The 24,614-nt window shown below is 60.8% G+C and overlaps 2 protein-coding genes and 1 non-coding gene across 3 annotated transcripts; 1 reads left to right on the forward strand and 2 right to left on the reverse strand.

Annotated features, from left to right (window-relative positions):
- Window positions 1-1,006: 1,006 nt before the first annotated feature.
- Window positions 1,007-10,640, reverse strand: TMEM259 (transmembrane protein 259). The gene is given in 22 exon segments (XM_030466353.1): window positions 1,007-1,799; window positions 1,801-1,998; window positions 2,000-2,035; window positions 2,817-2,916; window positions 3,276-3,286; window positions 3,288-3,353; window positions 3,355-3,486; window positions 4,008-4,039; window positions 4,331-4,388; window positions 5,215-5,288; window positions 5,291-5,314; window positions 5,652-5,726; window positions 5,729-5,758; window positions 5,761-5,772; window positions 6,271-6,381; window positions 7,678-7,706; window positions 7,708-7,790; window positions 8,090-8,146; window positions 8,149-8,184; window positions 8,186-8,254; window positions 8,256-8,360; window positions 9,923-10,640. Coding segments are annotated over 22 exon segments (2,190 nt in total). The 5' UTR covers window positions 10,157-10,640; the 3' UTR covers window positions 1,007-1,181.
- Window positions 10,641-10,907: 267 nt separating this feature from the next.
- LOC115599851 lies at window positions 10,908-11,014 on the forward strand. Its single transcript, XR_003988650.1, has one exon. It is a non-coding gene; the product is annotated as a U6 spliceosomal RNA (small nuclear RNA).
- Window positions 11,015-11,190: 176 nt separating this feature from the next.
- ABCA7 (ATP binding cassette subfamily A member 7) lies at window positions 11,191-23,673 on the reverse strand. The gene is given in 50 exon segments (XM_030466674.1): window positions 11,191-11,461; window positions 11,542-11,779; window positions 11,875-11,967; window positions 12,051-12,154; window positions 12,226-12,360; window positions 12,434-12,575; window positions 12,756-12,862; window positions 12,966-13,028; window positions 13,154-13,274; window positions 13,361-13,490; window positions 13,588-13,711; window positions 13,799-13,943; window positions 14,147-14,262; window positions 14,350-14,527; window positions 14,619-14,788; window positions 14,892-14,966; window positions 15,067-15,172; window positions 15,385-15,417; window positions 15,633-15,732; window positions 15,843-15,921; window positions 15,923-16,034; window positions 16,238-16,336; window positions 16,435-16,559; window positions 16,650-16,807; window positions 16,917-16,982; window positions 17,174-17,222; window positions 17,337-17,539; window positions 17,765-17,825; window positions 17,920-18,119; window positions 18,261-18,398; window positions 18,484-18,623; window positions 18,697-18,828; window positions 18,994-19,165; window positions 19,320-19,430; window positions 19,506-19,710; window positions 19,808-20,029; window positions 20,119-20,341; window positions 20,434-20,610; window positions 20,780-20,988; window positions 21,062-21,241; window positions 21,387-21,503; window positions 21,575-21,714; window positions 21,846-22,068; window positions 22,193-22,270; window positions 22,390-22,569; window positions 22,641-22,759; window positions 22,825-22,955; window positions 23,036-23,177; window positions 23,405-23,498; window positions 23,581-23,673. Coding segments are annotated over 50 exon segments (6,705 nt in total). The 3' UTR covers window positions 11,191-11,314.
- Window positions 23,674-24,614: the final 941 nt, after the last annotated feature.

A 24,614-nucleotide genomic window follows, 5' to 3' on the forward strand; every position in this document is an offset into this window, starting at 1 on the left:
GAAAAGCCTACGATTTATTCTGCACTCCCTGGCCCATCCCCGGAGGCAGCACCGGGGCTCCGAGCCCCTTCCCGGAAGGGCGGTGGCAGGATGGGACACGCTGGTCACAAGCAGCTCTCCCGTGCCCCAGAGCAACACCCGGGGCTCCGAGATAAAGAGAGACAAGGGAAAAAAAAAAAAAAATGGGGCACCTGGCTGGGAATGCAGAGAAAAGTGAAGTGAGGGGCTGCGAGCTGCTGGGGTGCTGATATGGAAACCACAAATGCACAAAGGAGCCCCCCGAGGGACTCAGGGAGACATTGTTGGTGGTGGGGGGACAAGGCTGAAGTCAGGGACCCTTCTGCTGTGCCCCCGTCCCCCCACCTCACCTCCCAGCCCTACCCATGTCCACTATGCTCCCCCCTCCCTCCCCGAGCATCACTCTCCTCCCAGCCCACTCCCACACCTCTCCACTCCAAGTGTAAACCCACCCAGAAGCCCCCCGGGGAGCTGCTCCCCATTCCCACCCCCCTGGCTGAGGGGCTGGCACAGCCAGCTGCCCCTCTACTGCCAGGGAAAAATTGGCTGAAATGTCTTGGCTTTAGTGTTTTGGATCCTTGCTGAACCCTCTCATGCACAGGCTGAGGCCAGGGGAAGCTCCTCTCTCCTCTAGGCTGGGGCTGAGCTGTCCCCCAAGAGGGACAAGGCACTGAAAACCCAACCAGGTCACCCACAGCAGCCTTGGTGCAAGGCAGAGCTGCTGCCGTGTCCCCTTCCCACAGTCACCTGTCCCCTTCCCAGCAGATGTCACTTAAGACCCTTTGCCTGTGGCCAGGAGCCCCCATTTCTTTCTGCCTCACACATCCAAGAGAGGCTAAAACCCCACAGCCCCCCCCAGGAGAGCTCCTCCCCGGGGCTGCCAGCACAGGACTCAGCCCAGGGATGGAAGCTCTAACCCAGAGATGGCAGCTCCCACCCCCCCAAACCCACTGACTGAGACAGGGGAGAAAAAAGATGTGGGTCAAACTTGTGGTTTCTGCTTTGGTTATTGGCAACTTTGCTCTGGCATGAAGCAGATCTAGTGTCTGGGGAGGGTCATAAGCTCCTCGTTCCCCTCAAGGAGCAAGGAAGCTCCAAGTTTCTCCCGTGGCTCTCCTGCAGCTGCGATTCCAGTCCAGCCACTCTGCTGCTGCGAAGAGGAATTAATGGGTTAAGGATGATGGTGAAGTGAGGAAATAGAAACAAAGGAAATCCAAACGTCTTCCTGGCAGTCCAGAGAAGTCACAGAGACTCAGGACAGGCTCCTCGAGTCCGGCTCCGAGCACGGTCTGGAGCCAGGTGTGCTGCTCTCTGCTGGGGCTGGGCAGGGGCTGCTCTGTCCCCGCTTCCCCGGGGTGCCTGTCCCGAGCAGTGTCCTGGGCAGGGGCTGGGGGGCTCCCTGTCACCTTGTCCTTGTCACTAGGCCTTGCTTGGCCACCCGAGCCCTCGACAGACACAGTCTGCTGGGGAGGGAAGGGCTGGGGGGTGCCGGATGGAGCCCCCTCCGCAGCCACCACGGGGGCTGAGGTGACTTCGATGGTGATGGAGCCCACGGGCGCTTCGGGGTTGGTCCGCTGCTGACCCTGATGCGGGCAACCAAAACCCGAGGAGGGTGGCATCCTGGGGCTCCCGTTGGCCACGGCTTCGTGCACCACGGCGGGCTCCAGGAGGCTGGAGCTCAGGTCAGAGAGAAGGAGGCTTCAGGTGACGATGGCCGCGGTCTCGGCCACCCAGCTGAGGTCGCTGCCCACGGAGGCGGCGGCGGCGATGACGCTGGAGGGCCTCGGCAGGAGCCAGGGCAGCAGGGCCACTGCTGTCCCGGGGGCCCGGGGTCAGGGGGCCCTGCGTCCCCAGCCTCGACGGGGGGCAGCTGTGGTGTTGTTTGTTGAGGTTGTCCCTGGGCGTGGTCTGTGTCCCCTGCCCCACCTGCTGGTTCTGCAGCAGCATCTCCTGGATCCTGATCTGCTGGAGGATGGCGGGGCAGCTCGTAGTGGTGGAAGAAGTAAATCATTGAGTGCTGGAGAAGGCAAAGGGAAAGGAGTCACTCCTGGGGTGGGCTGTGGGCCTGCCTGGGGAAACCTCTGCTGTCCTCTGGCTGTCAAGGAGGTGGGGGAGAACTGGGCTGCTCAGAGAGCCCGAGGTATATCCCAAAGTTTGGAAAGATTTATGCCCTTCTGCTATGACCTCCTGCAAGCTGCTGTCAGTTCTGGGCTGAGAAACAAGGAGAGCTCAGGTAGCTCATGGTCAGGGTCCCTGCTCCACCCCTTCCACAGAGAACAGGACAGACCCACAGAGGATCCTGAACCAGGATCCTGGAGATGTCCATTTGGAGCAGGCTTGGCCAGCACCTTCCCTGCACAGACCTGAGCCTCTCTCTTCAGCCTCTGCACAGGAGGATCCTCCATGGGTTTCCTGCCAGCAGGACAGGATGGAAATCCTCCCCTAACACCTTCCAAAACTCACTCAGCATCAGCCTGCTGTCAGTCACACAGCTGCTCTGGAGCCAGTGACCACACAGCCCTGCTGCTCAACAGCCTCCTGCTGCTGTTCCACTTCCAAACCAGGGCTTATTTCCATCTCTCACATAAATAAAGATTGCTGCCCAGACTCAGCTGGACACGAAGCTTGATCAAGCCCAAACTGCAGGTGATTTCCTCCCCTGTGCTCCCACTGGCAGTGCTGTAACATCAGCAATGCCTGAGCTCAGCCACAGGCAAGCCAGAGCCTCTGGGGCAGGAGAAGTGACTGAGCCCACACAGTGGCACTGACATGCAGCACAAATAGTGACATCCACTCACCTGGATGAAGAGCCAGGAGGTGACAAGTGCCAGGCTGCTGTACTGCCCGTTGAAGCGGTAGTGGTAGGCATAGAAGGCAAAGTGGTACAGATAGAAGAACCTGGACAGGAAGGCAACAAACATCAGGGCAGGGCAGCAGGAAGGACAAAAGATTGGGTTTGGTTGTGAGCTGGGGCACTCTGCACAGGGTGTGCAGGCTCCAGATTAACAGGTAATAAAACTGCCTGGCTATGAACAAGGTAAACCAAGGGGCAGGAGGAGGCCTGAGGCAACTCTTGACACCCCAGGCACAACCCAGGTGGAGCAATCACACTCTGGGCCATGTGAGTGCAGGCAGGTCCCCAAGGTGACCTGGAGAGCAGAAGTCCCTCCTGCCTGGGAGGCTGGCACAGATCTGAAGCTGCGCTCCTCCCACTGGAGAGGAGACAAGGTGGGAATGAGGCCCCAGCCCCCTGGTACCTGAGCCAGTGCCCTCTTGCTGGTGTTGGTGTGGCAGCAGATGGCATCGTACTGGTCAGCCAGCCACACGATCAGGATAGATGTAAAACGCAGTGGTGGTGTCATTGAAGAACTCGTGACATGATGGCTTCCATGCCTGGGGACAGAGGGGACTGATGTCAGCAGGGCACAGGGTGAACCAGCTCAGCCACGGGGAGGCAGGGAAGGAGCTCTGTCACTCCAGAGCTGGGGACACAGCAGAGACCACAGAGGAGGAATTGGCTGAGAGCAAAACAGCTGTCTCACTGCTGACAGCCATGGCCAGGGGATCAGCTGGCTCTGAAAGCACAGTTGGGTGGCTCTGTTGCTTATTTTTTTTAATTTGAGCTGCACCAATGTAATTGTGGTCACAGAAGTTGATAAATCTGAAACAAAACTCAAGGTGACAAAGCTACCAGTTCTGTGTGGTTTCCCAAATGAGCCTTGCTTATTTCCAGGGGCACCCAGCAGGAACAATGCAAGCCTCACTGTGGACAGCCAAATTCCAGAGCCTATCCCCCTTGTTGGTGAGCTGACACCACCAACCACCCTGCCCATGCCAGCGTCCAACAGGAAAACTGGATTATTCTACAGGTCCCGAAGGGACTTGGCTGACAGCATGGACAAAGAAGAGACTTCACTGTCCTTACGCTTACTAGGGCTCCAGAATAGACAGTGCGAGGAGGGAAGCTGCCAGGGGGAAGTGCAAGTTGCCATGTTCATTTCCAGCATCTGTAAGAGGTCAAACTGCAGGAAGGGAAAACACAGAGTGACACTGAGTTGGCTGTGGGCCAAGGAACTCTCCCACCCCCCAGGTTACCCCCCATTCTAAGCACAGCAACCTGCAGTGAAGTCCACTGCCCCCAACACTTGTCAGGAGGACAGATTATCTCTAGGGGGCAATGAGAGGGGCACAGGGGGATGTATTCCCTCTGCAGTGACACCCAGACCCTTCAGACAGCAACAGCCATGGGCTACAGAGTGCTGGAGCAGGCAGAGTGCCCAGCACACCCTCAGCCCCTTAGGAAATCCTTACCTATGAAAGACAAAGATCTGGTGGTGTGAGTAACGCAGGAGCATGGAAACAGAGAGTGTCTTGCAGGGGAGAGGAGAGGCAGTGTTAGAGCTGGGGGGGTCTGGGGAGACCCCTCAGCACCAGGCCAGGGCAGAGACCAAGCACAGGCAGACTGGGACTTGCTGTGTTCCACAGTGAGCTGAGCACTGCCCACGCTCCTTCATCTGAGCCAACACACACCCACTTCCCAAAGAGCAATTAGGACTTCACAAACAGCAATTAATCTTTGTATTACTGCAGGTGAAACAGACAGTAATTTGTTTGTAAAGAGGCAGATTTGGAATGTTTGAGCAGGGGCCAAACCAAACAGCAGCAGCAAAAGCTGGATCTGGGATTCTTCCTGTCCTGCTCTGTGCTCCTCCCAGCAGTTCACACCTCCCCAGAACCCTCAGCTCTGCTGCAGTAGGACAGACAGACACAGGGACAGACACCCAAGACTGAACACGGGCTGAGGTATCTCTTAGGATCTTGTCTCGTGCAACCACCTCACCTCACACAGCCACAGGAGTTTTATCTTCATCACTCCTGGTGACTTAGCAAGGGCTGTTCTTAAAAGTCTCACAGGACCAAAATCTACACCCTGTGCCTCGGCAGCCCGAGTGTTTAACCACACTCAGAGACTCATGAATCTCCTCTCTGAAAACAAAACCACCACTTCAGCCTATTCCTGCTCCTCTGCCTGTTTTCACTGCTAGGAATTTTAAGAGCCTACATTAAAATAAACAAAATGAACCCAGAGTAGAACCTGGTACTCCCTGGGCTCTACAAACAGATAAGAGCTCAAGGCCTGGCTGTCACAGCTCACACACATGCAGTCCAGGCACTGCTCAGCTCCTGCTGACTTACAAATATGACCATGATGACAAAGGCTGCCAGGTAGGATGTCCTGGCCATCCACATGCTGACGAAGCGGTAGTGCTCCCAGACACCACATTGCGAAGGAAACCTGGAGACAGAAACCAAACACAAACACAGCAGCTTGGTCTGAGGAGCCCACCAAGCAGGAAACAAGCTTTCCAGTGCCTTCTGAAGGAAAAGGATTTGAAACACCTCCTCAGAGCAGCACCCTGAGTGCTGTGCATGCAATAGGTGGTGGGAAATGACGTTAGCAAGCCACCTCTCCCCTCCTTGTTTCGTTCTGGTCCTTGGCAATCACATCTTCTAGACAAACACAGGGGATCTGTTTCCCTGCTCTGGAGGTTAATCAATAGTCAGAAGATGACGTTTGTGTATCCACAGAACAAAACATCCCAACTGCTCTGCACAGCTGCTGGAAGCCTTACCTTTGTTTTCCTCGTTTTCAGCTAAAGCTTTGACACTTGACATCAGGATGTCATCATAACCCAGGAACTCGTCAGCAACAGGCGACTGAACCTGTCCCCAAAGCATGATCCCTGGTAGGATCTAGAGAGAAGACAAAAAAAAAGCCATTCAGAACATCCACACCTCAGAACACAGGGGTGGTGTGGCCAGCAGAGGCTTCTCCTCATTCCCCCATGTGCCAGCAGAGCCTCCAGCCCAGCTGCACTCCAGTGTGACTGGCAGTGGTAGTGACACCCAGCCTGCTGCACCAGCTCACAGAAATGAAGACTTTACTTCTGACTGGGATGGGTTCCAAGGGAGCAAATCTCAGGAGAGAAACCAGAGAGTGCCAGCAGATCTCAGTGTCACCCCTGTCACAGCACCACCAACCTCTTCCCTCCTCAGTCAGGAAACTGGGCTGTGACAAGCTCCCACTCGGGCAGCATCCCACTCACCCACGCCACTCTCCTGAGTGGAAAATGAGCGCCATCAGCTGCCAGTGACTGCCACTGCAGGGCTGGAGAGGGGACAACCCCTCTGGAGGGGCTCACCAGGGCTCACCACCACCACTTCCCCCAGCAGGCTCAGTGCCAGACTCACCCAGGGTGACCACCATGACGGGGATGCTGAGGCGCTGCCGGGTGCTCTGGGAGAGGCGCAGGAACCCGTACTCCAGGGAGTACTCCACGATGTACTCCTCCTGTGGCCACACTGAGGGGGAGGGGGCTCAGCTGCAGGCTGGGCAAAGTTACAGAGAGAAAACAGCACCCACAACCCTCCCTCCTCCTCCTCCTCCTCTCCCCCTTCTGGCAAGAAGAACCAGCAGCGGACTCCAGGGTTCCAATTTAAACCAAATCGCACACAAATGCCCCCAAACCTGCAGCCCCTTCCCCTGGAACCTCCAGGGAAGCCTCAGGGCAGAGGGTTGTCCAACCCTGCCCACCTCTCTGACAACCCCCAGACCACTCAGTTCCTGTTCTCATTTCTTGCTTTCCAGATTGTTTGGGAAAACGTCAGGAAAAGGCACTTTGCACCCGCTGAGGTAACCAGAGTGACAGTGACACAGGACACTGCCTGACAGAGCCACCTCACTGAGGGCTGACACCCAGCCCCCACTGCCCTCTGTGCCTGCTTTCATCTTCTGTTTCCCACTACAGAACAAATTCAAGCTCAACTGGGAACAAAACCAGTTAAAGAGCAAACACCATGATCATTCCTTTTGCATCATAACACGTTTTTTCCAAGGAAACAGTCTGCCCAAACACCAAATGAGGTGTGCACACAGCCACAGGATGGTTTGGGCTGGAAGGGACCTTAAAAATCACCTGGTTCTAACCCTCCTGCATGGGCAGGGACACCTCTCACCAGGCCAAGTTCCTCAAAGCCCCAGAAACCTGGGAAAAAAACCTAAGGTTATCTGGGACCCATTTGAAAAGATGGATTTTTAAAAATAGATTTCCTTCCCTAACCATCAGAAACAGATGTTTTCCAACACCAGAATTTCATTTTCAATAAAACAAAGCCACTAAATGTCCCTCTGGAGCTCAGGAGCCATCAGCAGCTGCAGAAGGGGCAGGACAGAGCAGGGTGATCTCCTGAGTGATGTGGGGCTGCACCTCCCAATCCACCACAACCTGCTGGGTGGCTTGCAGGATTAATGCACTGTTTGAAGGAGCAGCATTGACTCAGGGACCCAAAATCCACCCCAAAACCCTGTGAGGAGGAGGAGGCACGTGCACTGTCAGTGTGGGGATCCCTGCAGACCTCCAGAGGATGGTGACATTCAGCTGAGACACCAAGTGCTGAGACAGAGCCCAAGGCTGATTTTATAACCCAGACAACACCCAAAGGAAAATGCCCCAGGGGAGACATTTCAGGTGACTGCAGGAGGAAGGAGATGGGCAGGGAAGAGACAGGGACAGGGGAGGACAGACAGCAGTGAGGGGTCTTTACCTGCTCTGGCTAGCATCTCAAACTCGGACACAGTCTCCCGCAGAGGCTGCATACCTTTAGTGGCTGCTTCACTAAATGACACTCCTGAGTTCATTGTGGGGGCAGGGCCTCAGTGCTGCTCACCTGGGAGGGCTTGAGAACACCTTGGGCTCGATATCCAGCTCAAACTGTTGGGAAAAGGCAGCAGGAATGTCACACCAGCACCTTCCCCTTCTTGTCCCTCTCTGCCACACCCCCTGGCCCAGACCTCACCTCCAGGAGGAGGACAAGAGGCCACTTTCCTCAGACTTTACTCTCTGTAGTAAACACCAGAGGCTAACGTGGAGACCCAGGAGGAGCCAAGGAGCACACCCTGCTCCAGGTGACCGAGGGACCACAGCAGGACATGGTGTTACATAAGATGACTGCAACTAACCAACCAACCAACCAACCCCTCCCTCCACACACCCAGGAACTCCTCTTTCACCTTGACAGAGCTGTTTTCAAACATATCCACAGTCATTTCCTCCTCTTCCTCCTCCTCTCCTCAGCTGTGGGTTCAACCACCATTCCTGGGAACGTTCTCCACACCACAGAACTGCAGGATGATGGGGGCTCTGCTGGAGTTACGCTGTATCTCCACCCTCAGGATTGCCATCCCGGGGCCACTTGTCCCTCACGTGCTCCAGGCAGTTTGATGGGAGAGCGGGGAAAAGGCGGATGTGGATGTACGCCAGGATGAAGAGCACGAAGAGAGCCTAGAGCCAGCCAGGAGAAACCAGAGACCATCAGCCCAAACACCCCTTCACAGCCTCCTCACACACACACCCCTCACTTTTAACCACCTCTTCTTGGCCCTGCAAAGGTCCCACATCACCTCGAGTGGAAAGGTCCCACATCACCTCAAGACAAACAGGTTTGCAACTGGGTGAAGGTTTTTATGCCTTCCAACCCCACTGCTCCCAGCATCAGGCAGCTTCAGCACTGCTGCAAAACCCAATCTCCTCTCCTCTTTCTGAGCAGAGCTGCCACCAGCACGTGTCCCAGCACCATGTGAGGTCCCCACAAACCAGCACTGTCCCCAGACAACCACACCTCGGGCAGGAGGCTCCAAAGCATGCTGAGAAAACCAGGAACACACCCGTGGCTCCCAACCACTCCCTCCCCAACACAAAACCTTCCTGATGCAGCCTGGAGCAGCCTGCCCAGCTTGACAAAGGCAAAAATAAACAAACCTCAACAATCAGGGAGGAGGAGAGGCACAAGCCCAGGGCAGAACCAGCAGCTCTACATCTGAGCCAGCACTGCGAGGAGGTGGAGCTGGGAGAACATCCCCACTCCTTGCTCCAAGGGACAGCTCCAGAGCCACACCAAAACCAGACTCATAAAATCTGTTCCCTACAGTGCAGGTGGTGAACCCAGAGGGACATTCCCCACAGCTGCCCAAAGTTCCCAGCTGGAAGCTCCAAGAAGCAGCAGGCAGCACTCAGACCTCCCACCTGCACCAAGGGCTGGTTCCTAACCAAACACACTTCTCCTCTCTAAAGGTTGCTCCTGACCTATTTGCTACGAATAAACAACTTGGTAAACACCACATCTGCAGAGGAGCTGCACAGGAAAGTAAACCCAACACCTCCCTGGTGGCAGGAGGAGCCACGAGGGAGCTGGCAGAAGCAGGAGCTGTGTCAGGGCTGGGTGGGCAGCAGAGCTCTGAACCAGACCTCACCCTGAGCACAGCACGGGGGCCCTGGGAATGCTCTCACTTCCTTGGGAGTGCTCTGATCACCAGCAGCAAGAACCACTGCCAGGCAGACCACTCACTCTGCCCCACAGCCTCAGCACCAGCCTGGCCCCAGCTATACAACAGGGGAGAGAAAAAAAAAGCAAAAAGAGATGTTAAAACCTTGTTGTGTGGCACTGGGACGCTGTGCAGGCACAGCCAGGGGTGCTGATGGCCAAAAAGAAAGGAAGTTCAAACGGGGTTGTGGGTTCTAGAAAAGACTCCCACAAAACACTACAGTTAAATATCTCATGTTTGAAACACATCCAAAACCAGTGACTGCTTGAAAATGGAAACAGAAACCCCTCACATCCCTGGGCCTGACCCTCCCCAGCCTGGTAAGCATCCCAGGGATTGCTTCTTAACTTCAGCCCTGCTCTCTGGTGCTGTGGGCACCCCAGGGATCCCATCTTTCTGGCAGACAAACAGCCCCCAGAGCTCAGCCCGGCGGCCTCCAGCAGAGCCAAACTTTCCGGCGTTTGTGGGATGAAAGGTCAGGGCAGAGGAACGCCCGCTGCTCCCTGAAACGCTGCCCCTCACCTTGAGGAGGACGAAAAACTCGAAGACGCGTCGGAAGGAGGGTGGGAAGAGGCGAGCGTAGGTCACTGCCATCTTGAAGAAGAGCGCGTGGAAGAGGCGATCCCGCACATTGATCAGCGGGTTCTGGTTGAGGTTGGGGTTGCGGACCCCGCGGTTGTTGCCCCCGGCAGCTCCACCGCCCCCGTTGTTGTTAGCCGGGTGGTGGTTGTTGGCGTTCGGCTGGTTCTCAGACATCCTGACCCCTGTGCCGGCAGCCGAAGGGCGCTGGCGGTGCCGTTCCGGACCGGGGGGGAGATGCGGGGCGAGGGGCCCGGGGCCGCTCGGTGCGGGGGTCCGGGCAGGAGCTGCCCCCGTCCCGCTCTCCTCAGGGGTGGCCGCCCCGGCTCGGCCTCGGACGCCTCCGGAGCGGAGGTCGGGTCAGTCCTGGCGGGGCCCGGGCCAGGCTGCGTGGCTTTGCGGGCTGCTGCCTCGGCGGGGCCCGGGAGCGGCGGGGCCCGAGCAGGCCCGACGTGGACGCGGCTCCTGGGCCGGCCCCGCGGCCATGGAGGGGGAAGGGATCGGGTCTGTCACCGGGGCGGCGCGTCCCGGAGCGCGGCTGGGCTGTGTCGGCACGGCCCGGTGCCGGTATCGGTGTCGGTGTCGGTACCGTCCCCTCACCGCCCCGCCGCCATCTTCCTCCGCCGGCACCAGCGGGGCGGGAACGCGCCTGCGCGAACGCCGCGGGGAACGCCGGGACGGTGGCGGCCGCTCGCCGGCCCCGCCCTCCCATGCAAATGAGGGGAGTTCCCGGCATGCACCGCTCCTCCCTAAAGCGCCGAAGACTTTGTGACAAAAAGGACGATTTAAGGTTAAGACAAAAATACAGACCGAGGTCTGTTGAAGGGGTGGATTCGTGAGGCAAAAGCCAGGCGGCTGGCTGCCCGCCGTGTCTATAAAATTACGTCTGGATGGAGGTTTAAATACCTGTAGCGCCGCCTTGCAGTTCGTGCTCGCTTCGGCAGCACATATACTAAAATTGGAACGATACAGAGAAGATTAGCATGGCCCCTGCGCAAGGATGACACGCAAATTCGTGAAGCGTTCCATATTTTTTTCCCCGAACCCCACCCCCGCCTCGGGAGGAACCCCCCAGGCTGAACGGCTTGAACTCCCGCACCGCCCCCCGCAACGGGGGAAGGGAGAGATGGGACCGGTGTGGCCACTGCTGCCCCTGCGTGGGGTTCTCTTATCCCACGTGTGCCCTAGAGCGATGGAGCCTCCCCATGCGGTAACAGGATTTTATTTCATTGCTCTTCTACAGCAAGCAGTGAGCCCCGTGCCCGCTGGGTGCCACGGAGCCCCAAGACCCCCAGTGATGGCCTGGGAGGGGTCTGCGGGGCACTGTGTCCCTGCTCAGACGATGACGTTCTTGGAGGTGTTGCCCTTCAGGAATGTTATCCACCTCCTCCAGCGTCTGAGCATCCCTGGGAATTTGTCCTCTGGGGTGCTGGCATCCTGGGGTTCCTCCTCAGTCTGCTCCCTGGCGAAACGCAGGAAGACCTGTGGGGAAGGGCAGGGTGAGGGGCAGCGCCGCGGGACCCCGGTGTCTGCACCCTCCTGCCCCGCTTCCCTCCCGTCACCTGATCAAGGGTGGTTTGGGACACGGAGAAATCCTCGATGTCGTATCGGCTGCGGTAGTCTGACAGGACGCTGAAGACTCTGGCCAGGGAGGTGACACGAGAGGGGAGGTGGTAGTGCAGGACCCCCCCGTGCTGCTCCTTCAGGGCGATGCCGGGGAACAGCGCCCGCAGCAGCCGGTGCACCCGCTGTGCCTGCGGGAGACCCACCCGCACCAGCACCGTGTAGCCATCCCCAAACCTGCCAGGGAGAGGGGCATCACTGCAGGGCCCGACCCTTTCCCCATCCCTGAAGGGCGGCTGCCGGACCCCTCCCCAAGCCCCCAGCCCCATTACCTGGTCTTGAGATGCTGGATGCTGCCCAGACAACGGAAGCGCCCATTGACCATGATGGCCATCCGAGTGCACAGTGCCTCACACTCCTCCATGCTGCCAGGGGCGAGGAGTCAGGGGGACTCCCCAGAGGGGGGGGGCCTCCCCTCCAAGGTGGTCCCGGGACCCTGGGAACTCACCTGTGGGATGTGAGAACCACGGACCTGCCGTCCCGGATGACGCTGAGGATGCAGTCCCATAGGAACCGGCGGGCGTGAGGGTCCACCCCCGTCGTGGGCTCATCCTGCAACGGCCCTGGAGGTGGTACCAGCCCGGGCAGTGCTGCCACAGGACCCTCCCGCTGCCCCCACTCACCAGGAAGACGATGGGTGGGGAGCTGAGCAGGGCTATGGCTGTGGAGAGCTTGCGCTTGTTGCCCCTGCTGTACTTGCCCACCAGCTGGTCCGCCTGCAGCTCCAGCCCCAGCTTGGTGAGGCCCCACTGAACCACCTGCCAGAGACACAGAGGAGATGAGGGGGGGGTTCCCTTGGGCCGGGGGGGTCGGGAGGGGGACGCACTCTACCTTGGGGGTGTCCTGCTCAGAGATGCCTCGCAGGCGGCTGTAGAACTCCAGGTTCTCCCGGCCCGTCAGCAGCTCCGTGATGGCGTTGAACTGAGGGCAGTAACCGATGTGCTGCTGGACAAGCTGCAGGCTGGTGAGCACGCTGTGGGGACAGGGACAAAGCTGAGCACAGACTGGGCAAGGTGACAAGGCTGAGCAGGCTGTGGGATGAGCACGCAGCAGGGACCAGCCCAGAGCAAGCAGGCAGCTGGGACACGGGCACGGGGTGATGGTACCCGTGCTGTGTGACAAGCAGCCGCGGGGTCCCCCTCGTCTCACCCACCTGTAACCTTTCAGCCAGGCACACCCCAGTGTCACCCCAGTGTCCCCAGTCAGCATCCTGAAGGTGCTGGTCTTCCCCGCGCCGTTCACTCCCAGGAGACCGAAGCACTACGGGCACAGACCGCGCTCAGGGCAGCCCCGGTCCCGCCCCCGGCTCTGCCCGTCTGTCTGTCCGTCTGTCTGTCTGTCCGTCTGTCTGTCCGGCACTCACCTCCCCGGGGGGGATGGCCAAGCAGAGCCGCTCCACCGCCGGAACCTTCCTGTGCCGGTACACCTGCGTGGCAGAGCCCGGGTGGTACCAGGTGCTCCCCCCGTCCCTGCCGGTGGCACCGGGAGCTCCGGCAGAGGCTGCAGCCCCGCGGCGAGGGATGCGGCAGGGCCCGGCCCCACGGCACAAACCTTGGTCAGGTCCTTCAGCAGCAGGAGGGAGCTCTGCGGGGCCATGCTCTGCACCCTTGCCCGCTCCCTGGCCACATCCCTGTCCTCCTTCCACAGCCGGGGAAGCCGCAGAGTCTGTGACCTGGGGACAAGAGCAGCAGGGGCAATTCCAGGGGCTACCCACCTGCCCCACGGCTGCCCCACGGCTGCCCCACGGCTGCTCCTCACTTGGGCCGCGGGGAGAAGCGGTACTGCAGCAAGAGGGTGAAGAGAAAGAAGATGATGCCCTCAATGGCCATGGCAAACATGTTTGCTCCTGCCAGATTCCAGGACAGGGGGGACACGAAGCCTTTGTTCCCTGTAAGCAGCAAGAGGGGCTGTAGGAGTGAGGGGACACTGGGACAGGGCCCTGCACTGCCCGGGCTTTGGGGAAGGGGAGCAGCCTCAACACTCACCAAACCTCTTGAAGGCATCAGCCATCGCCTGGTTCCTTGCCATGTCCATGAGGCCTCGAGCCAGGCAGAAGTGTGGGAAGATGAGGAAAAGTTTCTTCAGGATTCTGTTGATGTCATGGAGTTTCTGTTGGGGTGAAGAGCAGAGGGTTAGGGGGACCTGACGCTGGCCCAGCAGGGATGTGAGAGGGGTCCGAGGCAGACCAGGGCTCACATGGTCTAAGGAGAGATCCAGCATGAAGGTGGCAATGCTGCTGTTGATGCCGATGAAGAGGTTGATGCAGGTCAGGGCCACGTAGGCAGTACTGGGGGTGCTGAAGAAGAAGGAGGCTGGGTACATCAGGGGGGTAATGGACCACCTAGAGGGGCAGGGAGGGACGGGCTGGTCAGGGTGCACCCCCTGTCCAGGGGCACAGCGGAGGAACAAGCACCCTACCCCCCCTTCACTACCACCCCACAGCCAGGGCTGCCCCCAGCCCCACTCAGACCCCCTTCTCCCCATCCCAGGGTCCAGCCAGGGGGCTGAGCCCCCTCCTCCCCCGGGGTTCCACTGTCCCTTCACCCGTAGAGCAGCAGCAGCAGCACCAGGGCGGGCAGGTTGGCTGAGGACACGTAGGACTGCTGCTGGAAGCAGAGGAAGATGAGGATGACCAGCAGAGCAGGGACCAGGTAGTTGCACTGTGGGCACAGAGAAGCCAAGGAGGGGTTCATGAGTGGGACTTGGCCCCACGGGAGTTGCACCCCATCCCTGTCCCCGTCCCGCACCATGTCCCAGGCGAAGTTGCCCAACCAGTACGTGGTGGGCTTCATCCCACTGACAAACTGCAGGTGCTTGGCCTTGCTGACCCTCTCCTCGATGAGGAAGAGCACAAAGCTGGCTGGGATGAAGGACATGGCAAACATCACGCAGATGGAGACCAGCAGATCCACTCGGGTGGGCAACCTGCCACAGAGTGGGGTGGGCTTAGCCAGGATTGGGGGATGAGCCCCGTGTCCCCAGCTGAGCCCCATGGGACCCCGTCCCCAGCACTCACAGGGAGTGCTCTGAGAGCTGCTGCTTGTTGAGGTCGAGGGGGTGGTTGGTGACAGTGATGCCGTAGAGTGTGGGGTCAGTGCCGGGGGGCAGCCAGCCTCGCAGCAGCCCATTGTGGGCCACGTTGATGAAGGAGACCATGGAGTGCCAGCCCTTGTTGTTGAACCAGACCTGTGGCACAGGGGAGCCCAGGGGCTCAGACTCCCCAGTCCCACCACTGCACCCTACTGCCTCCATGGCCCTCTCCCTGTGGGACCCTCATCCCCAGGCACACCTTAATGGTGTTTTGAGCTGCTGAGTCCAGGACAAAGTGGCTGAAGTTGAGCAGGAGCTTTTCTGAGTGGCTGCCCTGGGGATGGGAACATGGAGTGAGGAGTGGGCTCGGGCCAGAGCCCTCTCAGCACTGGGATGCTGGAGCTGAGCTGAGGGGGGCAGAGCCCCGGCCATACCGGAGTGATGTTGAAAATGTCCCGGATCTCCAGCACCATTTTGTCAACCTCTTCCTGCACCAGGATGTCCTGGCTGCTTCTGGAGCCCAGAGAGAAGCCCCCATACCTGGGGGAAAAGACCAGCACTTCCAAACCCACCATCCCGGGGAGACCCTCCTGGCCCTGAGCACCCTTCTGCCCAGACACCACAGTGAGGGGCAAGCAGCCAAGGGATGAGGTTGCCCATAGATGGATCTGTCGGGCTCTTACTGACCCCACAGGAGACCCTCCTGCTCCCCCCCCTCCCCGTTCAAGGCTCCAGCCCCTCCCCAGGCTCACCTCTGCTCGCTCACCCACGTCTTCTCCTTCCGTCTGAAAAAAATGGGGTGGGGAGAGAACCCCCACCCCACAGGAGATGTTACAGCAGCACCTTGACAACCAGCCAACACCCCCTGCTTTCCTCCCTTACCTTGTGGACCCTGTTTGGGTTTGGTCCCCAGTGTCCCTCCCTGTCCCTGCTGCAGTGGCAGCTCATGCCAAAGTCCTCCCCACCATGTCCCCAGGGTGTCCCTGGCCCCAGCACTCACTCCTCACGGATGATCTGGGGGTAGGTCTTCACCAGGTAGTCAGAGATGTTCCTGCCTGTCAGGTTCAGCAGGATGTCACCCGTGCCCCTTTCCATCTGGGTGGGACAGATAGAGGGGCTGGATGGACACGCAGCCCCGCTGGCCATCCCACAGCATCCCCTGCACCCAGTGCCCCGGGGCCAGCCCTGCTGGGGGTTTGGGGTTACTGGGGCGGTGGGAACCCCCCAGCCCCCTCGGGGCAGGTGGGCAACACCCATTGAGTCCAGAGCTCACTGCACCGGCAGGGGGGGGGACGGGTTAGCTGGTGTCCATCTGTGTGTCTGCAAAGCTGCCAGCAGGGCCGGGGGGACCGAGGGGACCACGAAGCCATCAGGATGGGAAGCTGGGGGGCACGGCCTCTTCCTGGCCACCGGCACCATGTGGGGGGAGAGAGAGAGAGAGAGGAGACCCCCATTACACCTGGAGCAAGACAGAGCCATCAGGATCTGCCACCACCCCCCGTCACGGGCAGGCTTGGGGGTCCAGCACATCTCAGGGCTGCTCCCAGGGGAGAGGTGGAGGATGAGGTCCCACCAGCCCCCCCGTCCCAGGGAGGAGCTGCTCACCCCATCCCAGCATCCTTCATGCACATGGTGCCAAATCCTGGCTCGTCCAGGAGCGCGTCCAGGAGCTGCTCCATGTCGTTGTTCCCCAGGAGGTCGTTGCTGCCAGGAGAAGGGGGAGATGGCAGCAGCAGCAGAGGACACAGGGACACGGGGGTGGGTGACACAGAGGGCACATGGGCACAGGGATGGAGACTCACCTGAAGAAGGTGAACTGCTTCCCATACATCCCGGGCTGGAGCAGCAGGGGTGGGTACTTCTGGAAGGGGGGTATGATGAGGCTGAACAACAGGGCGAAGCAGACGAAGACAACAGGCAGAATGATCTGTGGGGAGGTGTAGGGGGGAAGCCGGGGGTCAGGAGGGGCTCCTCACCCTCCTGCCCCAGCCCCTCTCCACCACCCCCGGGGCGGTACCTGCGCGAAGAAGCCGCGGGTGCTGCGCCGGGCGTGCAGCATCCTCTTGATGAAGAGCGCCCGGAGCTGCTGCCAGTGGAGAGCTCCCCCCCTCACCTTTCCCCACGGCTGCTGCAGCCCCCAGTCCCCCCGCGGGGCCGGGGCCGGGGGCTCCTCCACTGCAAGGGCAGAGACGGGACTGGCCCCGGCCCCGGCGGGGAGGAGCTGGTGCGGGGGGCACAGGGGGCGGGGGGCTGGCGGGGTGTCCGTCCCCCCACCCCTCCTTACCCAGCTTTATTTCCTCTGCTTCCACATCCTTCTCCTTGCTGGGGGCTGCTGCTTCTCTCTTGGTATCTGACAAAAGGGGGGTGAGACCACGAGGGTGGGACTGAGGCCACAGCCCGTGACACCTCCCTGCACCCTTGGATGCTCCCAGCAGGGACCCCAGACCCGGGAAGGGCGAGGGACACGTGGGGTGCTGGGGACACCCCTTCTGCTCCAGGGGTGTTAAGCGTCTCCTCACAGTGCTCAGCTCCATCCTTTACCTGCAGTGCCAGCACCCAGCTCTGTGTTCTGGGTCACCTTCAGGAAGACCTGAGGGTGGGAGGAGGCTGGGGTTAAACTTGAGGCCAAACCCCCAGGTCAGGCAGCTCTGGGCTGAGCTCCAGGCAGTGTGGGCACCACAAGAGCTGCAGCTTCTCCAGGTACCTCCTCCAGGGTGGTGTCAGAGATGCTGTAGGTGGAGATACCCAGCGGGTCCTTGCCAGCTTCCAGCCTGCGGAAGAGTCTGACAAATGCCCCATCCCTGGCCCCGCTGTAGGGCAGGATGAAGAGCAACTCGTGCCCGATGTCCTCCACCAGCCGGGAGCCAGGGACCAGTTCCTGGACCAGTGCCAATACCTGGGCCACATCTGAGGGGAGAAGGGAGAAGTCTGGGGACCAGAGAAAGGAGCTGGTGGCTCCTGCATGAACTGGACAAAGCTGGCACAAGCCCTGCACCCTTTCCCCACCGGTGCAGGGGGGCTGAGAGCCAGGTGTGGGGCTGGATGGACCCCCAACCCCCACAGCTGATGGGGAGTGTGTGGGGAGCACCCAGGGGGTGCCACAGCACTGAGTGTGCAGGAAGGGACCCTCACCAGGGGTGCTGGCCTCGATGCCTGGCTCCAGGTCTCTGCTCTTGTCCAAGTTGATCCAGTCCTATGGGGAAGAGCAGCGGGAGGCTGGCACCATGCAGCAGGACCTGGCCCCAAACCTGGGGATTCCCCCACAGCCAGGGGGCCGAGGGCTTCACCTTTCTGGTGATCCTGGTGCTGCCACCCATCCTGCCCGGCTTGCGCATCACCAGGGTGAGGTGGTAGCCCGTGCCAAGCTTGGCCTTGAGGAAGAGGGGGGTCCCACAGCAGCAGAGCCGTCCCTGGGAGATGATGGCCGTGCGGTTCCCCAGCAGCTCCGCCTCATCCATGTAGTGGGTGGAGAGGATGATGGTGCGGCCTGGGGGCGGGCAGAAGGCTGGGACCCCAGCCCCCTCACTGACCCCTCCTTTGCGGGCATCACCCACCAGTTCTCAGGGGCTGGGGGGGCTCAGACACACAGAGGGGAAAGCGGGGTCCCCCCAACCCTCCCAGCCCTGACCTCTGCGGTACTTGAGCAGCAGCTCCCAGATCCTGCGGCGTGAGTAGGGGTCGACCCCGGCTGTGGGCTCATCCAGGATGATCACCCGGGAGCCCCCCACGAAGGCGATGGCCACCGAGAGCCTCCGCTGCATCCCAGCTGCTGGGCAGGAGGGACAGCATCAGGGGGGGAGCCAGGGCTGAGGACCCCCTGCTCGGGAGCCACTCCTGCCTCCAGCACCCACCCGAGAGGTTCTTGGTGGGCTCCCGGCACTTGTGGAGCAGCCCCGTGTCCTGGATCAGCTGCTTCATCTCCGCCTTCACCTGCTCCTCCGAGAGCCCCTTCAGCCGCCCGTAGAACCAGACGTGCTCCTCCACTGTCAGACTGGGGCAGGAGGGGTGAGCTGGGGGGCTGTCTTGCTCCCCCTGCCCACCCTGCCCACCCTGCCCCTGCCTACATGTCGAAGAGCACGTTGTGCTGGGGACAGACCCCCATGGTCTTGCGGATGCTCTCCATCTCGGAGCGGATGTCCCGGCCCAGGATGTGGGCAGTGCCCGAGGTGGGGGGCAGGAGGCCCGTCAGGATGGATCTGGAGGGGGTCAGGGTGGGGAAAGGGGGTCAAGGAGAGCAGGGCTGGGGTGCTTCATCCTACACCCAGTACTCAGAGCCCGGGTCAGCACAGGTGGGATGGGAATGTGGCCACACTGGGGCAGAGCCAGGGTCAGCTCCCGTCCCCCCCTGGCCCCCATCTCACATGGTGGTGGTCTTGCCAGCCCCATTGTGGCCCAGGAAGGAGGTGATCTGCCCCTCATAGAAGTCCAGGCTCAGCCTGTTGACAGTCACATGGCTGCTGCCCGGGTAAACCTTCACCAGGTTGCGGATGGAGACGCTGGGCTGGAGATGGGCAGGGGGCTTCTCCACAAGTGCTGGAAACAACCAGAGGGTCACATCCCAGGCAGGACCCTCTGCCATGGGGCAGAACCACTCATGGGGAGGGTAAAGCCTGGGGTGGGGGGCACATGCCCTGCTCCAGGATTGCCAGCCCTTGGCCACATGGCTCTGGGACGGGAAGGGGCTCACCTCGAGGAGCAGTGAGGGGGATGGTGTGGAGTGGGGGCTTCTCATCTGGCTCTCCAACCCAATAGCTCTTCAGGAAGGGGAAATTCCAGGGTTTGGGGATCCCATACTGACCTGCAGCAGACAGGGGTTGAGTGGGGTCAGGGCTGAGGGGGTGTGAGGGACTTGTGGGGCGGGGGTTGTGCTTACCTGGGAAGATGCCCTCGATGTACCAGGTGGCCAGGCCATAGAGAGCAGCATCCAGCAGCAGCAGCCCCATGGCTGTGGCAGGGCTGTAGCGGTCTCCGGGCAGGGGGCTGCTGCCCATGTTGTGCCACTGGCTGCCCACCCCCTGATCCTCGTAGAGGGAGAAGTACTGACAGCCGAAGCTGAAGGCCACCGGTGACATCAGGCTCTGGGGGTGGTGAGACCAGCCCAGGGGGGTTCAGCCCAGAAACCCCCAGCCCAAGGCACCCGAGGGGCATTGAGGAGGGGGAACCATACCCACTCACCACAAGGATGCGCACTGGGAAGGTGACGTAGTCCTGCCAGGCAGCACACAGCACGTAGGGCAGGTAGAGGGAGAAGTAGATGATGCCACCACAAGCTGCGGCCAGGTTGGAGCAGAAGAAGAAGGTGCTGATGAGGAAGCACTGGCTGATGGTGGCCACCAAGAAGGTGTTGATGAAGAGGTAGATGGTGGCTGGGTTACTGTAGGGCAGGATGTTTCCCACCTGCAGACAGAGGCAGGTTGGAGATGGCGGAGCCCCCTGTGCAAGCTCCCCACGCCATCCCCCTCTCTTCCCCGCGTCCTGCAACCTGCCTTGAGGATGAAGACAAGGAAGGCAGAGCTGAGGAGGAAAAGGATAAAGCTGCTGAGGAACCAGCTGAGCCAGAGGATCCCGTTGCTCAGCCCCATGGTCTTCATTGTCTCCTTGACACGTGTCTCCTTCTCGTGCACCACCCCCTTGATGATCATGGCCACCGAGTAGATCCAGGCCAGCATCATGAAGAGGGGCAGCGAGCGGCTCAGCCGATGGAGGAACCTGAGGGAGATGGCACCGACCCTTCCACCTCCATCCTGGCCACCTGAGAGGGTCCTAGGAGGGTTGGGGCACCACACCCCCCACCCACTCACATGTCATCCACATAGCAGGGGTGAGGCATTTGCTGCAGGTAGACCCCGATCTGCGGGCGAGTCCCGGTCTGCACCCGCACCACCGCCTGCTCCACCAGGTCCTGCAGGTAGGCAAAGCCACCCCAGACGTAGCGCATGTCACCAAAGGGGTCAGCACTGGGGCTTGGCTTCCAAAACCTGAGGGCAGAGTGTGGTGCTGGGAGGAGGGACCCCCAGAGTCATGGGAAGGGCAAGGAAGGGAAAGGAAGGGCAGGGAAGGGCAGGGCAGGGCAGGGCAGGGAAGGGAAGGGAAGGGAAGGGAAGAGAAGGGAAGGGAAGAGAAGGGAAGGGAAAGATGTCTCCCAACCTGTCCCTGATTTCATCAGTCCTCATGACGCTGTCGATGTTCATGCGGATCTTGTAGTGGACATGGGGGGGCAACTTGGGGGCCGTGGCATTGATGGGGGGCTGGAAGACCACAGCTGCCCAAAACTGCTGCATCTCCAGCAGCTCCATGGCCCGGGCCACCAGCTGCTTCTCGGTGGCCACCGCCTCGATCTTGTTGAGGCGGGCACACTGCAGGCAGGGCAGGCAGGGATCAGTGGGGCTCAGGGAGCTGACCCACCCAGGCAGCCAGGGCCACACGTACCCTCAAGAACTCTGGAAGGGTGCTCAGGATGGCATTAACATCGGTGAACACCTCCTTCCAGGTGATTCCTGAGGCCTTCGCCGGCACCCCCAGGAACCTGGCCAGCGCGGGCAGATTCACGGAGCTGCTGCTGAAGAACTTGGACAGGAGTTGTGCCGTGCGCGGGGACAACAGCAGGTTCTGCAAACATCAGGGAGCTGGGGGGGCAACGCAGCCCACCCCGCTCTGCATACACCCCACCACCACACCCCCACCTTGCACCTCATGGCACCCCCATCCCGCCACAGCTCATCCCCTGCTCAGGAGGGGTCTGGAGTCCACGCACCCTTAGGATCTTCATCTCCAGGCTGTCACTGAAGAAGGAGAAGGTGCTGGGTCCCAGGGACTTCCAGTTGTCTCCCACCTCTTCCAGTGCCATCAGCCTCTGGAAGGTCCGGTTCACCTGGGGGTAGGGGTGGGGGTGAGGCAGGGCAGGGCTGAGCCCCCCAGTCCCCCCCACAGCCCCCTGCTCACCTCGGCCATGATGCTGTCAGGGCCAGGGCCGGGGGGGGTGTACAGGATCTTCCCAAAGATGATGGGTTTGACCGCCTGCCAGATGATGCTGGAGAACGGGCTGGACTCCAGCTTCTGGAACAGCTCTCTGCAGAAGGGACCTGGGTGTGCACAGAGAGCAGCCCTCACCACTGCCCCCTCCCCACTGCCTCACCACCACTACCCTCTCCCCACCGCTGCCCCAGCCCTGTGCCCAGCGAGCCCCCAGCCAAGCCCCCCGCAGCCGACTCACTGCTGGCCTCATCCCGATTCCTGGGTCTCTGCCTCTTGCTGCTGCTTTTCAGGAGAGCTTTGATGTCACTGTACTGGTACCAGTTGAGGGAGGGGGCAGGCGGCCCCGTGCCCCCAGCTCTCCCACAGATGATGAGCTGCAGGGCATCCAAGGTGCTGGCCCCAGGGGACCTCAGAGCCCGGGCGTACTCCTCCCGTTTAAACTTGCTGTACATGGATAAGATCTGGGGACAGGGGGACGGGAAGGGGGCACAGGACACCAAGGGACACAGCAGGGAATGGGGCACTGCTGGGGTGCACGGAGTGGGGGGGATGCACTTGGGCAGGGGCAGGGGGCTGGGGTGCTACCTCCTCCAACATGAATGCTGAGTCCTGCAGGAATCTGGCCAAGGGTTTCATCAAGTGCTCCTTTGAGTTCATCCGGTCCTACAGGGAGAGCAAGGGAAGGGAAGGGGGTCACAACCCTACTAGGAAGAATGGGGGTCTCTGCCCCTGTTCCACCAGCACCCCATGGGTCTCAGCACCCAGCTGGGCTGGGGGCTCACCGCCAGGAGGCCGGGGATGTTGGTCTCGGTGAGGAAGATGTGCACCATGGCGTTGAGCTGGCGGTAGGACATGTTACAGAGGTTTGTCTGTATTTCATCCCTGAGAGCCTGATCGCCCCCCCGCATCAGGTTGGAAATGTTGCAGAACAAGCTCTTCAGCGTGGGCCCCTTCATCTCGAGCTGTCGGGACGGGGGTTGGTCACACCACAGCCCCCAGCAGACCGGGGAGGAGGGAGCACCCCGATACTCACGATGCGGAGGTTGACTGAAGACTTCAGCAGGATTTCTGCCACCACCCGTGACAGAGAAACTTTGTTCTCTAGGAACTTCAAGACCTTCTCCCTTTTTGGCATGTGTAAGTCCAACGGCACTGAGGAAGCAGGGGTCAGTCAGGGGGGTCTCACTGCCCCAGCACCCCCCAGTTCCTGTGCTCACCCTTGGCCACGTCCCCTGAGCCCTCCCAGAGCTGTATCAGGATGGGCTGAGCACGATTGAAGCTTTGCAGGAGCTGCAGCCCATCGTTTCTGTGCAAAAAGTCATGGGTTTCGGACAGCAGATTGGAGAGCCTGTGGGGACACGGGGTGGGCAGTGAGACCCCAGCCCCACTGCCTGCCTCTGCCTGCTGTCCCCCAGCCCTGCCACTCACAGGGAGCTGTTGAAGTTGTTCACCAGGCCAGGGGTCTCTCCCTCCGTGGGGTGTGGAAAGCAGGGGTTCCTCATGTTGCAGACAAAACCCTGGAACCAGGGCACAAGCCCGGCTGAGGGCAGAGCCTTGTTGAGGAAATGGCCTGCAGGAGAGGGAGATTCAGGTCCGGGGAGGGCAGCACGGGACCCCCGGGGTCCTACACACCCCCCAGCAGGGAAATGCCAGTGAGCCCCCAGCTCATATCCACCTCCCAGTTTTGCCTTCCCTGGTGTCACCCAGGGCTGGGTGGTGTCACCCCACAGCGCTCCCAAGCATGGGGGGGTTCCCTGGAAGGTCTGGGCCGGCACCCCCAGGGCACAGGACACTCACACTGATCCTGCTTGAAGGGTGGGCGGGACCTCCGCACCGAGATGAGGATGAGGAAGAGGAAGAGGGGCCACAGGATCTCGATGGCCAGCTGGCTCTGGGGGAGACAGAGGGGGGTTGGGGGGTGGGTCCTGCTCTCCTCCAGCCCCCGGGATCCTCCCACCCTTCTGCCCGCTCACCCGCCGCCTCCAGCGGTATGTGAAGTTCTTCCAGAGCAGCAGCCCCAGCTGGGTGACCACGGCGGGGACACGGGGCCGGTTGGGGCTCCCCATTGCCCCCCGGACCCGGCTCGCCCTTTCCCGCAGCTAAGCCCCCCCACCCCCTTTCTTGTTAAACGATGGGGACAGCTCTGGGGGTAATGGGGACACGGAGTTGCGCCCAGTCCAGCAGCAGCCCCCGAACCGGGAGCCCCGATAGTGCTCTCGCCGCCCCCGCACTGCCCCTTTAAGAGACCTCCTGGGCTCCGAGGGAGGGGGACAGGGATGGGGACAGGGCCACACTCCCGCCTCGCCACCCGCACCGCTCCCCGCGCGTCGCAGCAACCGCGGAACGGCTGCGGTTCCGTCACAGCGGGAGGGGCTTAAGGGCTCTGGGGGCGGGGGGGAGGAACGCGGCCCCGCTTCCGTTGTTGACTTTGGACCTCCCCGGGCGACCTGCCACACCTCCCCATACCCGTCACACCCACTCACACCCCCCACACCCTGTCACCTACACCCCCACACACCCTGTCACCTACACCCGCTCACACCCCCCACACCCTGTCACCTACACCCCCACCACACCCTTTTACATACACCCACACACACCGCCTCATCTCAACACCCCCCGCCCTGCTCCGCCCTGCCCCACCCTGAGGTTGGGTGCCCTTGGCATCCCTCCCGGCTCTCTGAATTGTGGTCTTTTACCCCAAAAACTCTGGACGACGCGGCACCCCCCATCTGTTGGGAAGTTTTTTTATTGCCCACCGTGAGGATCGGCACACAGCAGCACCGTTTACCACCCCCTGACCCCCCCCCCAAGCCGGTTCTCGGTGCCTCCCGACTCTCAACCCCCCCACTGCCCCGGGGCTCAGGGGTCTGCGGCAGCTCCCACCCTCCCAGAGGGACCCAGCCTGAACCCCAACACATGGAGACTGCACCAGAAACTGCCTCCTGCTTCTGTTAAAAAGGTTTTTAAAAAGGTTTCAATAAAAAGCATCCACATTAAACCCCTC

The sequence above is a fragment of the Calypte anna genome, chromosome 28, assembly GCF_003957555.1.
Source record: "Calypte anna isolate BGI_N300 chromosome 28, bCalAnn1_v1.p, whole genome shotgun sequence".
NCBI classification, from domain to species: domain Eukaryota; kingdom Metazoa; phylum Chordata; class Aves; order Apodiformes; family Trochilidae; genus Calypte; species Calypte anna.